The sequence below is a fragment of the Anguilla rostrata genome, chromosome 5 (genome assembly GCF_018555375.3).
Source record: "Anguilla rostrata isolate EN2019 chromosome 5, ASM1855537v3, whole genome shotgun sequence".
NCBI lineage: Eukaryota > Metazoa > Chordata > Actinopteri > Anguilliformes > Anguillidae > Anguilla > Anguilla rostrata.
In genome coordinates, this window is record NC_057937.1 from 19,109,898 (window position 1) to 19,122,903 (window position 13,006).

General features: G+C 42.1%; 1 protein-coding gene across 5 annotated transcripts in view; it reads right to left on the reverse strand.

Moving 5' to 3' along the window:
* Nucleotides 1–12,496, reverse strand: part of zc3h18 (zinc finger CCCH-type containing 18) — a 58,946-nt gene extending 46,450 nt beyond the window's left edge. For 2 of the 5 annotated variants that reach the window (XM_064335511.1, XM_064335507.1), the window contains exons 1-3: nt 12,245–12,430; nt 10,099–10,979; nt 5,526–5,610 (exon numbers count right to left, since the gene is read on the reverse strand). In XM_064335511.1, coding sequence (XP_064191581.1) covers nt 5,526–5,610; nt 10,099–10,968 — 955 coding nt within the window. In that variant the 5' untranslated portion in view covers nt 10,969–10,979; nt 12,245–12,430. Of the gene's footprint in view, nt 1–5,525; nt 5,611–10,098; nt 10,980–11,324; nt 11,347–12,244 lie in introns of those variants that run through there. The other 3 variants (XM_064335508.1, XM_064335509.1, XM_064335510.1) reach the window with 3 other exon arrangements.
* Between the last annotated feature and the right edge of the window lie 510 nt (nt 12,497–13,006).

Genomic DNA, 13,006 nt, shown 5'->3' on the forward strand with positions numbered 1-13,006 from the left:
TGTACAGGCTGATATCTTAACATGTCAGTAATGCATGAGGGTACCAGAGCAAGGGGAAAAAAAGAAGAGAAAAAAAGCACCATAACATCAATTCTAAAACTAACTGGTAACCTGTGCAAAAGAGGAAGCATAGGAGTAATTTGGGCTCTTTTTCGGTCTTCGTCAGTACTTGGGCTACAACATGTGTACAAGTTGCAGCCAATATATATAGCATGTTTGGTAATACCGCAGAGTAGCGCGTTATAATAATCTAACCTACTTGTAACAAAAGAATTCATCAATCTCTCAGCAACTGTCTCAGAGAGAAAAAGCCTTACTTTAAAAATATTTCTTAAATGAACGAAGGCCATTTTGGTGACCATTATTACCAAGAGCTTGAAAGTTCAATTTGGAACCAAGATTAACACCTAATTTTATTTACAAGAGATTTACAACTAGAAACCAAAGATCCCAGTTTACTGAATAAATTGTCTTTTTGTATTTAGGACCCAATGACCAAAATCTAGTTTCTTCTTCATTCAATTTATGAATATTGTCAAGACATCCAAAGCTTTAATTCTGTAATGCTTTAATTCATTTCGAGGGAGCTGACAGCCCTGTTTTGATCAGGTAGGACTGAGATATACAACTGGGTGTCATCAGCATAAATGTCGAAGTTAACACCATGCTGTCTAATTACCTGACCTCGGGTAACATGTACAGGGCAAAAAGCAAAGGTCCCAAAATGAATCCCTATGGAACCCCACGTGCTATGTCAAACTTGTTAGAGGTTTCACCCAGAGAAACATAATTTTCTCTTATAGACATGACCTAAACCAGCTCAGTGCTGTGTCAGAGATTCCAACCCCATTTCGCAAGATGACGAATTAAGGTTGCATGGTCTACAGTGTCAAAAGCACCAGTAAGATCAAGAAGATCAAGAAGATCAAGAAGAACAAGAATCAATACACCGCCAGAATCCACACTCAACTGTAGGTCATTTACAATCTTCGCCAGGGCAGTTTTCCGTGCTATGGTTTCCACGGACATCCGACAGTAACTTATCAAAGATGTTGTCCGTGTCAAGGAAGTCATTCAGCTGCTTGAAAACCACTTTGTTCATCTTGCGTAAATCTTGCGTAAAACAGGAGATCAGATATGGGCCTAAAGTCACAGAAGAATCAAGATTATTCTTCTTAAAAACCTCTTGCCACCCACCCCCTTTTTGGAAAATTCCGCTTAAATTACATGCCCAAATATTTCAGCTTATAACTCAGGATCTGTTGGGGCAGTTAAAAGATGTGGAGCTAGAATCTTTAGCAGGGGCGGGGTTCAGGAGTTTGTATAGAACAAACTCCACTGGTTATCCTTGTGATCAGTACTGTCTCCAGTGAAATAAGACTGCCTTGATTTCCTTATTTATAGCTCTGTTCTAGCTGGTAAGCTGGTCTTAATACAAGTCAAAATAAATCTGTTTTGTATTTCTCCATTTACGTTTAGCTTTATAGCAGTTCATTTTTAGTTGCCTGGTCTTGTCATTAATCCAGGGTGCTTTCTCTTCGGATGAGACTCTTTTAACTTTAATTGGAGCTACAGCATCTATGGTAGATTTAAGTGTGCCATTAAAAATGTTAACCAATTCATCTCAAGAAGAGGAGTTCAGTTTCTTAGGATTCACATTTTTACCCGTGAATAAACTCCTCAGTGGTAATCGAATTGAGAACACGATTCTGACCTTCTGCCACTTTCTTACTCAAATTATTATTTTTTTTTAAATACACGCGAATGATCTGACACAGCATGATCGAGATTAACAGTGACATGTAGGCCTCTACATATAACCATGTCCAGCATGTGCCTTTCGTACCGGCTGGCCCTGTTACGTGCTGATTAAAGTCAAGAGAATGGATCAGATTCGCGATGTCCATAGTACTGGAGTCAGAGGTATCATCAACATGAAAACTGAAAGGATAAAATTGAGCAAATTCAGCTAAAAACAGTGAGCTCTGCTTCACAGGAGGCCTATATGCAGCGACAAGCAGTACAGGTGTATCAGTGGCATTTCAATAAGGTGGTGCATCGCATTTCAGTATAACTGCAAGATATTCAAATACAGAAAAATCCCCAAAAAAAACATTTGTTTGCAATTGTAGATACCTGCATAAACACCTCCTCCTCCTAATTGACAAAAAACAAAATTAGGTGGAGAAGCTTCAATAAGGACTGCTTTGCCATTTTCCCCCAACCATATATCTATTAGAAAAATTTAATCTCGTAATATCTCGTAAAAAAAGTAATATCGCTGAATAAGACCGTTTTAAATAAAAAAAGGACATAACATTTATCAGAGCAAGGAGCATATTGTAGCATACAGGTTTAGGTCCGGAAATTATTATTAAAACTCAAAAGCCTAACCAGGGACAGGGGCTGCAAATCAGATTTGGCTAGAAATGCATGACAATGCATTCGTTTCATGTTTTAAACGGTAACAAGGTCAATATGTATTGTCCCTGACAAATCAACAAATAAATAAATAAAAGGGGGAGTAGGCTACTTCTAATACACACACAGTAAGGCTTCTAGGATCAACAACACTAAAATGCTTCCCTTTACCTTATGTCCCCTTCAAGATTATAGGATCAGTAGAGCAAATGTCGGCACATTTTACAAATGGCAGCAAAGAAATACTTGCATGTTCATGGACATTTGTGATCCAACACAGCACCATTGACTACGTTTACATGCACGTGAATTTTCCACTATTATTCCGAATATGACAATATTCCAAATTTGATACGGGTCATGTAAACAGCATATTCCGTTTGGATATTCCGAATTAGGCCTTATTCCGAATGTAGCATTTTCCGATTAAGACGCATGTATACAGCGCATTCGGAATATGCATCTCTTAATCGGGGGCATTGTAAACAAACCAACTAGCCAACAGTTTGCAAGGCTGGGGTAGGGATGCACGCACAAAAGAAACACCCACATTTATGGTCGGAAGGAAAAACACACCTACTTTTACTTGGATATCAACAGGTTTTTGGATATGTGCAAATATCGCCACGCCGACCTTTTCAAGAAGGTGGTTGAACGAATGAAAGAGGGAGGCTGTGTTCGCACGGTCAAACAAGTCCGCCACCGGTGGAAAACGGCGTTCCACTTTCCCATATTGTGACGTGATAAACACCATGTTAGGGCATCGACCCCTGTCAAACACAGCGTACATCACTACTTTAAAAAAAAAAAAAGGCTGGCGGTAACGTTGACGATAGGTATAGCGGCCGGGCCTAGAACATTAGCTGTAACATCTAGTGACAAGAAGTCATTCAATCAAACGGCACCCGCCAATAGAAGAAGGAGGAGGAGGAGGAGGAATCTGATTCTGACCACCTAACTGTAGTCACTTAGCCTACTTACTGTAGGAACTAGTTAACCCAATCCTTGTTGCACTGATATTTTAAAGCAAGTGGCTGCACCTAGTGGTGATTTTAGGATTCACTGTGTGTACCCTTGTCTAAATGTAAGGGGTATGTTGACAGTGGTAGGGGGTTGCGGGACGGCCCGGGGCGGGGCACTGGAAAATTTCCCTTATTTTCAAATTCCAATGTTGACAGGTATGGAGTATGCACGGCTGCATGTAAACGAGAATATTAGTGGAATATTCATTTTCATTCACCATTAACAGCTTAGTAGGAGGAATACTGTCTTTTTCGGAATAAGGGCAAAAACTGGAATATTTTGCGCATGTAAACGTAGACATTGAAGCCATCCGTCTCAGAGTGTCACGCTATAGCCAGAGTCAGAGACTGCAGTGCGCTGCCATGTTAATTTAGACACAAACATCATTTTATGATTTCTGGAACATGAAATTATCCCAGCTTTTTGCATTTTTTGTTCTTTACTTTTTTTTGTTTTGTTTATTAACTCATTTGTCTGGGACAATGCAATTTAACATTGTCACAAGTTAAAAGCAAGAAACAGATGTTCTGCATTAAAAGTTTGCGGCCAATGCCACCCGCTACTTCCATTTTTTTTAAAATGGAACCAAATATTACTTACAAACTTTACAACTATAGGTTGGCCTAGATGGATTACAATTTAATATTCAACCTGGCTTTAAAAAACACATTAATTGTATGTGTCATTCATAGAAGTTTCAAGAGATTATAATAGTACAAAGCCTTCTTGCACATTTGAGGCGAAGCATTAGGTTTTTTGCCAGAAATAAATACGGTGAAATGTGACCATCATACAATCCAACAAGGCACACAACGACTTCAATTTTCATTTGACTTTCAGTTCACAGAACGTAAAGCTGGCTGGGAAAACTCTGGCAACCCACAGCTGATCACTGATGATGTAATGCTGCCCCCTGCTGTCCGAAAACAATCCCACTTGGGCATTCAGGTACTGTACTTAATCACCAAATAAAACCATGTTTGAGCAACGAGTATATCTTGCATTCATTTGCATGCAGTACAGCTCTTTTGCGTGATCCAATTTAAATTCAGTTCTCATCACCTTCTGGTGCACCAATTAGAACAAGAACAGCAAATGCCAGTCCTCATAGAGAACCTCAGTGGCTGCAGGGTTTTATGCAGACAATTTGGACATTGGAAACCAAGTGTTCAGACTTTTTAGCCAATCAATGATGTAAATTAAGGACTTAAGTCCTTACGCGCCAAAAACCAGGAGATACTGCAGACCTCCAGGATTTGAGGAACATGAAAATGTAAAACGGCAGACTTAGATCTGCTGCCACTGAAATCTTGAACTACGGTTCCCAACATCCAGGATACACCACATAGAAACTCATACCAAAGCAAAGGCCCAAAATCTGAGGAACAGGAGCCAAATCAGGACATAAAAGGAGCCCTTTTTCATGTTTGTATGCCAGCATGTTCACCAGCTAAGTCAACCATTGTGGGGAACTGTAACCCCATGGCCAAAATCACAGAGCAACTACAAAAGTCCTTGTAGCTTTTATCCTGTTAATTTGTGGACAAGGTTTTAAAAAACAGACAATTATATTTGCAAATGAACTTGAAATGGCACTGCCCTTAGTATTTTACAATGGCACACGAGTATTGGTCAGTTTCCATACATACAATGTTTTTTTGTGTAATGATTTGCTCATGGATCTCAAATACAGGTAAGTGGCTCACAAACAAATGCTTCACAGCTAATTGGTGCACAGGTGACTGCTCGAGTGAGGAACAGTGGCTTAAAGGAGTGGCAAACGATGAGTGATTTAAAAGTGGGCGGGGCACAGGTGAATGAGGAAAAGCTGAGTGCCATAGAGGCACAAGTTGTTTAATGGAGTGACATGCGAGGGGAGTGTTTTAAAAGTGGGCGGGGCACAGGTGAATGAGGAACAGCGGAGTGTTTAACACGCAAGTGCAGTACAGGTGAGCAGACTAAAGGCGAGTGGGTCACAGGTGAGTAGTTTATAGGTGAATGGGGCAGCGGAGTTCCACGCAGGTGATGGGCATGCTGGCGAGTAGGCTACAGGCTACAGGCCACAGCTTTGAGGCCCTTACCCTTCATGAAGAACCTGCAGATGGGGCGGGGGCGGAGCTTCCTGTCCATGGGGTCCTTCACCTCCCCCTCCTCCAGGTCATCGTCCTGCAAAGCCACAAGAAAATCACATTATGTCAACTTCACTTTCCTCAAAATACCTCTTCCTCTCCGGGAAGGAAGGGATCTGCCAGGCCTAGACTCATGTTTACATGTCTCCCCAAACCGGTATTCATCTGCACTAGTACATTTATGATAGCTGTAGTGGTTGTATTTTTTGCTCTCATGCTACCATATATGGGAAAGGGGGCATGTGCTGGGTATGATCTACATGGCTACTAATGGATTCTGATGATCGGCATGACGCAATCTTATTTAACCAAGCACCCGTGAATGCAGGAGATGTACCTGACCAATACCAGGCTGTCACCAGAGCAGTGTGTTCTGCATCCAAGACTGCAGGGTTACAGTGTGTCAGTTTTTGTCTCGTACCATAAAATAATCACATACCTCTCCCTCTGTGTCACAGGTGCTCAGTTGCTGTTACCTGGTGCAAAAAAGGCTTGGATATCCAGAAGCAACATTTATGGTTAATGTCCTAACACTGAGCATGGCATGAACCAGAACTCTTGATTGGCTCATGCCTCAGAAACTGCGTTAAACAGTACAGTGACACAAAGTTTGCACCCCATCACTGACTTCACTAACAACACCTGCAAAAACACAGGCTAACATCTTAATTCATGCCCACGCGCCACAATGGATTTCAGTAGGATGCGATTGGCTTGGAGTCAACCTGCCCTTGCATTTCATATAAAATATTTGCGACCGTTCTGCTACTTCAGGGAGCAAGTGCTACTAGTTTTATTCTCAGGAAATTATAAACCAGGAATGTGGCCAGACTATGACAGGTTGACTAGGGTCACGAGCAGAAGGAACCTTTCGGCATGGAGCAGAGAATCCTGGTCCTGGTTGGCTTCATCCATTTCAGAGATTTGTTTCCACCGATTACACCAGCTCAATAAGCTAATTAGCTGCATACACTACATCCTCTTTACAGATTAGTTCACAGTAAAATGCTTTATGTAGGGACACAAAAACAGTCTTCAGCTGCCATTCCACAGCTAATCAATAAATGCAGATTAAATGCAGAGATCTCATAAATGATCGGGTAATTACAATAATTCAGATAGGCTGACATGGATCCAGAAACTGTTCAAGCCCTCCAGGAAGGAGGCTTCCCACCTGTTCAGGCTCATACCGGACAGGCTGTACAACTAACTATTGCATCCATGATTCATAGCGCAGGTGCGTCTTTGTGTGCAGGTAACAGTTACAGGTGTGGGCATGGTATGGATGGGGGGGATGCAAATGTAAATGGGTCTGTGCTGTGCTTCAAATTCATGCATTTGTATTTGCATGTATACATTTAATGAGTAATCTGCTGGCTCACCTTTTTAATGGTTTACACCCGTGTGCCACCTGCAAATCAACCTGTGCCTGTCATTTTCAAACTAGTTTATAGGCGCATTTTTGGAAGGTATTATGGAACGAACAGATAACTTGGGTGTTCATTCCCATTCCTGACAATGCTGAATTTTGTGGTCTGCCCACAGCGCAGAGGTGATTAGACCATGGATATGAGGTCCAATAAGGAGAGAGATGAAAAATGCTCAATGCTGGGAAAAGCAAGATGCTTTTCCTGTTGTCATGGCAGTGCGCCATTCAATGGCATGCTCACATTAGCACACACAGCTGACAGTAAACACTTTCACTGAGCTCTAATCTAACCACCCCCTTGCTCAGCCGTACAGGAGCATATGTGGGCACAACAAAGGGTTTCTCTATTCTGATTGCGTGGTCAAAGGGTGTGGTTAATACTGAAACAAATTATGGTTTCGATGAGGTGTGTCTATCATGCTATCACCAGGGACGAACTGGAGAAAAGGGAAACCAGGCACGACATTATTTCTATTTAAGGAGCATTTGCACCTGCAAAGTGATGTGTGCTAACTGGAAAAATAATTTCGGAGCATATCTACTAATTGGGATGCACTAGTGTGCTCCAAAATTTTTCAACTTGATAAAAATGTTAAGCATAGAGCCCTGCCCAAGCCTGAATTTCTTTTGGAAGGGCAGAAAAATATGCCCACTCTGCTTCCCCTTTCACCGTACTCAGCAGAAAGTTCATTATAACAACTGTATAACGTAGCATCACCCAGAGATTCATTGGCGCAGATGAATATCCTACGTTTCATCGCTCACCAGTGATCCCTGCTGGCCAATACGGTGGCTCACAGTATACATGCCCAAGATACACATTAAAGTGGTAATAAACACTAAATCAAGTTTTTTGATTTCTAAAGCAGAGGACCCCGTCTCCATTTAATAAATCACATAAATCTGACTGTAGAACTTTTCATCAATGACAGGGTTAAATTTTATGAATATCTTTTCTTTCTTTATTTTTTTTTTATCTAACCCTGCCATCGGTGAAAATTTTAAGCTGCATTTCTGCTGAAGTCTAGCCCCAGGGGACACAGGAAAAGAACTGACGTGACGTAGGTGAAAAACTGCTTTGACGCAAGCAAATCAATGCCCAATTTCCACCCCTCTTCTTGATCAATGGGAAAGTATTCTGGATTTGATCTCATCTATTTCAACCGCACAAATTATTCCACTTATTTCAAACCACCTGTGGTCAGGTTGTGACAGTCTGGCCAGTATTTCTTTTTCCTTTAGATTATCTTAGCCAGAAATCCTTTTTAGTCTTTCCTTGTTCAATCCTAGCTTCATTTATAGGGGGCATTGGACCAAGGGGGCATAGGACCCTTATTGTGTTTGCGAGAATGGCGATTGGTGCTTATTATTAGAGGCCCATGCATCATTCTTCTTATTAATATTCCTTCCACCTCTGGCTGAATTTTCACCCCTTTCCCATACTCAAAAAAGTATGAAATTTGAAAATTCATGTCCGGTATGGCTGTCAATTACTTATGCAGGGCACCCATGCAACTGACACTCTAGGTGGCACTGTGCAACATTGCAACATTGAAAACTTATTATTGCCATCCCGTTTCATGTACATGCACCAAATTTCTTCCAAATGTCGACCTCCTCATGAACAAATAATATCACAGAACCCATATCATTCACAATATAGGATTTTCTGAAAAACAAACTTTCGTACTTCCAGAACATTTGCCCAATTCTAACCAAATTCGTCATGCATGGTCTACAGCATGTCACTGGCAGCTGCAATCAGGCCATAAAAATCCCCCTCCTTCCCCACACACACAAACACACACAACAGCAGTGTGTAATTCCTGAGCCTTGATATAAAGCTACATCATGTTGTCTACAAGTATGACAGCCCTGAAAATGGTTTCACATTAAAAGATTTCCCAGTAGCTAACTGTAAAAACTGTAAGATGACACGTGGTATGAAGGCAACTAAACTGTTGCACAATTTTGTTTACGTTTAAGAAAAATACAAATTGCACTCAATGCTCTGCAGCTCACTCTTGGTGATTGGCCCCTGACATTGCTGATTACAGATATATTTCTATGAAGTTATTTAGCTCTATGGTAGTTTGTTGGCAGTAGTTAGTAGTAGGCCTAGTAGTAGTATTTTATAGCTTGCTTTCTGTTAAGATTTAGTTAGACTAGTTTTCATAATTGTACATGGCTTTTCTAATTGTAACATTAGTCCTTTCCGATTGGGGCATTTTCCAATTTTTGTATTTTTTAAATTGCAGCAAGTACGCCACGTCTACCCGTTTTCTCATTTTAACTCAAGCATGGGCTTCAACTGTTGAGCCCATGGCTGCCAAAGCACCACTCACAAAATTAAGATTGCTACTGTAATAAAATGTCCAAAGTGAAACCGTTTGATCATAGCCACCTAGTTGGTGTTTGTCTACTTTTCATTGTCAATGACCATTACGCTGCAGAAGTGGTTCCTTACCAGGAGATTAAATAAAATAGAACATAATATCAGGGAAAGATACCACAGACTACTGTGTTGGATCATTTGTCACTCTGTAACTTCTTAAGAATAGCACTGGAGTCCTATTTGGTTTATTTTGCCAAAATAACTTTGCAGGTCTTCAGAAAACAACAATTCAATGTAATTTGCTGACATTATAACAAAACAGCAATGATAGCCAGCTTGATCCACAGTGACAGATGCGAGATCGTTTTCTCCTTCACTGGCTCCACCTACATGCCTATGACACATTACTAACTGGATTCAACACCCCGCCCCCTAACTTTATCTCCTCCCTCCTCCCCACTGTACTCTCAACCCCAATTTGCAAATTTTAAAATTATGTGAGAGGAGACAGGACAAAATCTGGTTTTGCTGTATACTTAGTCTAAAGCTTTTCATGTTTGTGCAAGCTCTACTTGTGGACTGTGGTGTGAAAATGAGTGGTGGCTTGACATTATGCTTTTTGGAGGGGAGCACGTGCTTAATGGCATAACGGATAAAAGAGAGGCATGGTAGGTGCATAGAACTGGGCATTTCCAATTGAGGAAGAAAGGAGAAAGCACAAGTGTATTGTAAAGCTACCTCAACAGACAGGCTGTACTCACGTCAATCTCTCCCTCGTCGATCTCACCGTCATCCTCGTCTTTCTTCTTGTCACGAAAAGACTCCCGTCTTCCCCTCTCCTGGGGGCGAGGCTCCTCAGGCTTCTTGGACTGCAGCTCCTCCTGAGGGGGCAGGACCTCAGCCTTCTTCACCTTGACCTCCTCTTCCTCCTCATCCTCCTCCCCCTCATCTCCGGCCCCACCTCTCCCTGCCTCCTCGTCCTCCTGGGCGGGGCCAGCTGCCTCCTCGGGCACCTCCTCGTCGTAGTCCAGCTCGTGCTCGTCCAGCTCTCGCGACACAGAGGGCGACTCGTCCTTGGGGTCACTCACCACCCTCCTCTGGACCACCTCTTCTTCATCCTCCTCCTCTTCATCAGCGGTCACACGCTCCGTCGCGAGAGTCAGTGCTGCTGCCTTTGCCCCGTTGTCTTCGTCATCCTCTTCGGGAGGCCTCTCCTGCTCCGGATCAGAGTCAGGAGACTTGGGGCATGGGCTGACCCTGTCTTCTTCCTCCTCCTCTTCCTCTTCGTCCTCTTCCTCCAGGAACTGGTGCACTGCACTTCCCCTCCTCAGCTCCTCTTCCCTGTTCAGATGCGCCCACTCTCCATGCTGCCCCTCCTCTTCCTCCTCCTCTTGGTCAGAAACACGCTCATGGCCCAAGTCATGCAGTAGCATCTGCTGCTGTTCCTGCTCCCCGTCCTGCTCGACTCCTTCCTCCAGCTCTTCATCGTCCAACTCCGAGGCCCCGCCCCCACCCTCTTCCTCCTCCTCTCCGTCCTGCTCGTCGTCGTTCAGGAGTTCGCTGTCGGAGTAGCCTCTCTCCTCCTCCAGTGGGGATTGCGGGGACTGGGCAGGGCTCTCAGGGGTGTCCATTACAGATTATTCTTCAGAAACAACGGGAACAAGAGAGGCCCACATCAATGATATCAGCGGTTAGTATACACCTCACATACCTCCAAAATGCCAAAATCATGGGCAGGAGATAAAGTACTTCACACCTCCCCCTCAAAAAATTTGAGATGCAGCACACCTTTCAACAGCATAAATTCACTGTTAATTAATATAATCATATACAACAATTACTTGTTTTGCATTACAATAATTTAGTCTGCCTGTCAGTCAGATCAATTACTATTTGCCATGCCGCATTTTACAGCACTAAACCCATATGCAGAGTCAACATCATGGAGAAAAATATTAGCTAATAAAAAAACAAAAACTTGGGATACCAGTAAACTATCGTCATGGGAGAGGCAATGCCCCCTGGGTTGGTAAATGTCCTGGTCAGAGCAGGTCAACTGTATCCCAATATTCAAACCGAGGCTTACAATGTATAACCTACTCTTCATTCCACCAACTAATGATATCAACTCCTCTGGCTAAAAAAGTTAACTGCAATTAATTAAACTGCAAACAATAGATTGTTTTCTGATTACGTAAAGTACACCGTTACTCCGATACCTAACTGCGCGTCAAAACATGTTTTATTTTATGTGGGCAGCCAACTAGCTAACGCATATATAACCGAGATTTGACAAATAAAACTAACCAACAACTTCTCAACATCGCCGATATAAAAAAAGCTTCCCAAATTACTCCAACAGAGGATCACCCATATCTTAGATAGTGGATTAGCGAGCTAGCCATTTTGCTAAATTAAAAAGGCGCACATTAACGCACACTGGGTACAATCCATGTTTGTCTTTAAAATTAGCTACCACGTTGTGGTCTTTGACACATAAGTCTACAACTCAAAACGCGTTGTTTGATCAGTAAACTTGCCTATCACTAAGATAATATAAGCCATTAGCAAGGTAATACAACGATGGACGTTTTACTCTGTCTTGAGCGAGCTAAAAAGCTAGCAGGCCCGAACACTGCCCTTGCAATCCACCACCACGCCACCGGCGCCGCAGATGATTTCAGCAAACGCCGCACCTTCCCACAACATATATCCAACTTAAATAACACACTTTGATGCAAGATTTCGTTCACAAATACTGCTTTATCTGTTAATATGTTACCACCCACGTTTTCTGCTCATTAACAATGACACAATTAACCCTCTAAACAACCAGACTAAGCGTAGCCAGGGCTAGCAAACTAGCTAGCTACTTAGCCAATAAACATTTGACGAGCTAACTGGTACCTTTCCAGACTGATCGTCTTTGGAAACAGGGCTGTGATCTTAAAAACTACCCAGTCGCTCCCCGTCTAAGTTTGATAAACAACAATAAGTAATCAGATCAATGCTATTTTCTTTTTACCGGAGAGAATCAAAAACTCTGCATTACACAGTGAGAGCGGCCATTGCCTTGACGTCATCACGACACGACAGTCTGTGCGTCGCCTTTCGCAGGACTGTAGCAGTAAAGATGCTGTGCATCCTGCAAGATGCTAGACTCATTTATATATTCGTTGACCATTCGGAAAAGATACTTGAATCACCATCGCTCTTTGAAAAATGCCTCCCCTGTCGGAGTGTGAAACAATACAGAGGATATTAGCTTCTTTAACTAAGGTATAGGAAAGTTTAATTTTGAGGAGTTCATTCAGTCGCTCAAGTTTTGGCTTCAGAGATGAATGTGCATCCAAATATATAACAGTTTAAGTATTGTATCCCTGCTACTACAGTAAACTATTGTGTACATAAATAATGTGTGAAAAATGTTAACAAAATTCCAACAATTCCACAACCTTTGTAATCTGTATTATCAATGCCTTGCAGACATATAAAGTATGTATAGTGACAAAGACACAAAATGATGCCCAGGTCTAGAAATTAATTACAAAACTGCCAATGAAGCCTATGGCCAGGAATCTGTTGCGGTGTTGGGCATAATTGGTGATAGCATTGCACAGAGGAAAAGTTCAGCTCACTCTTATGATCAGGAATCAGAAATTCCTCTGG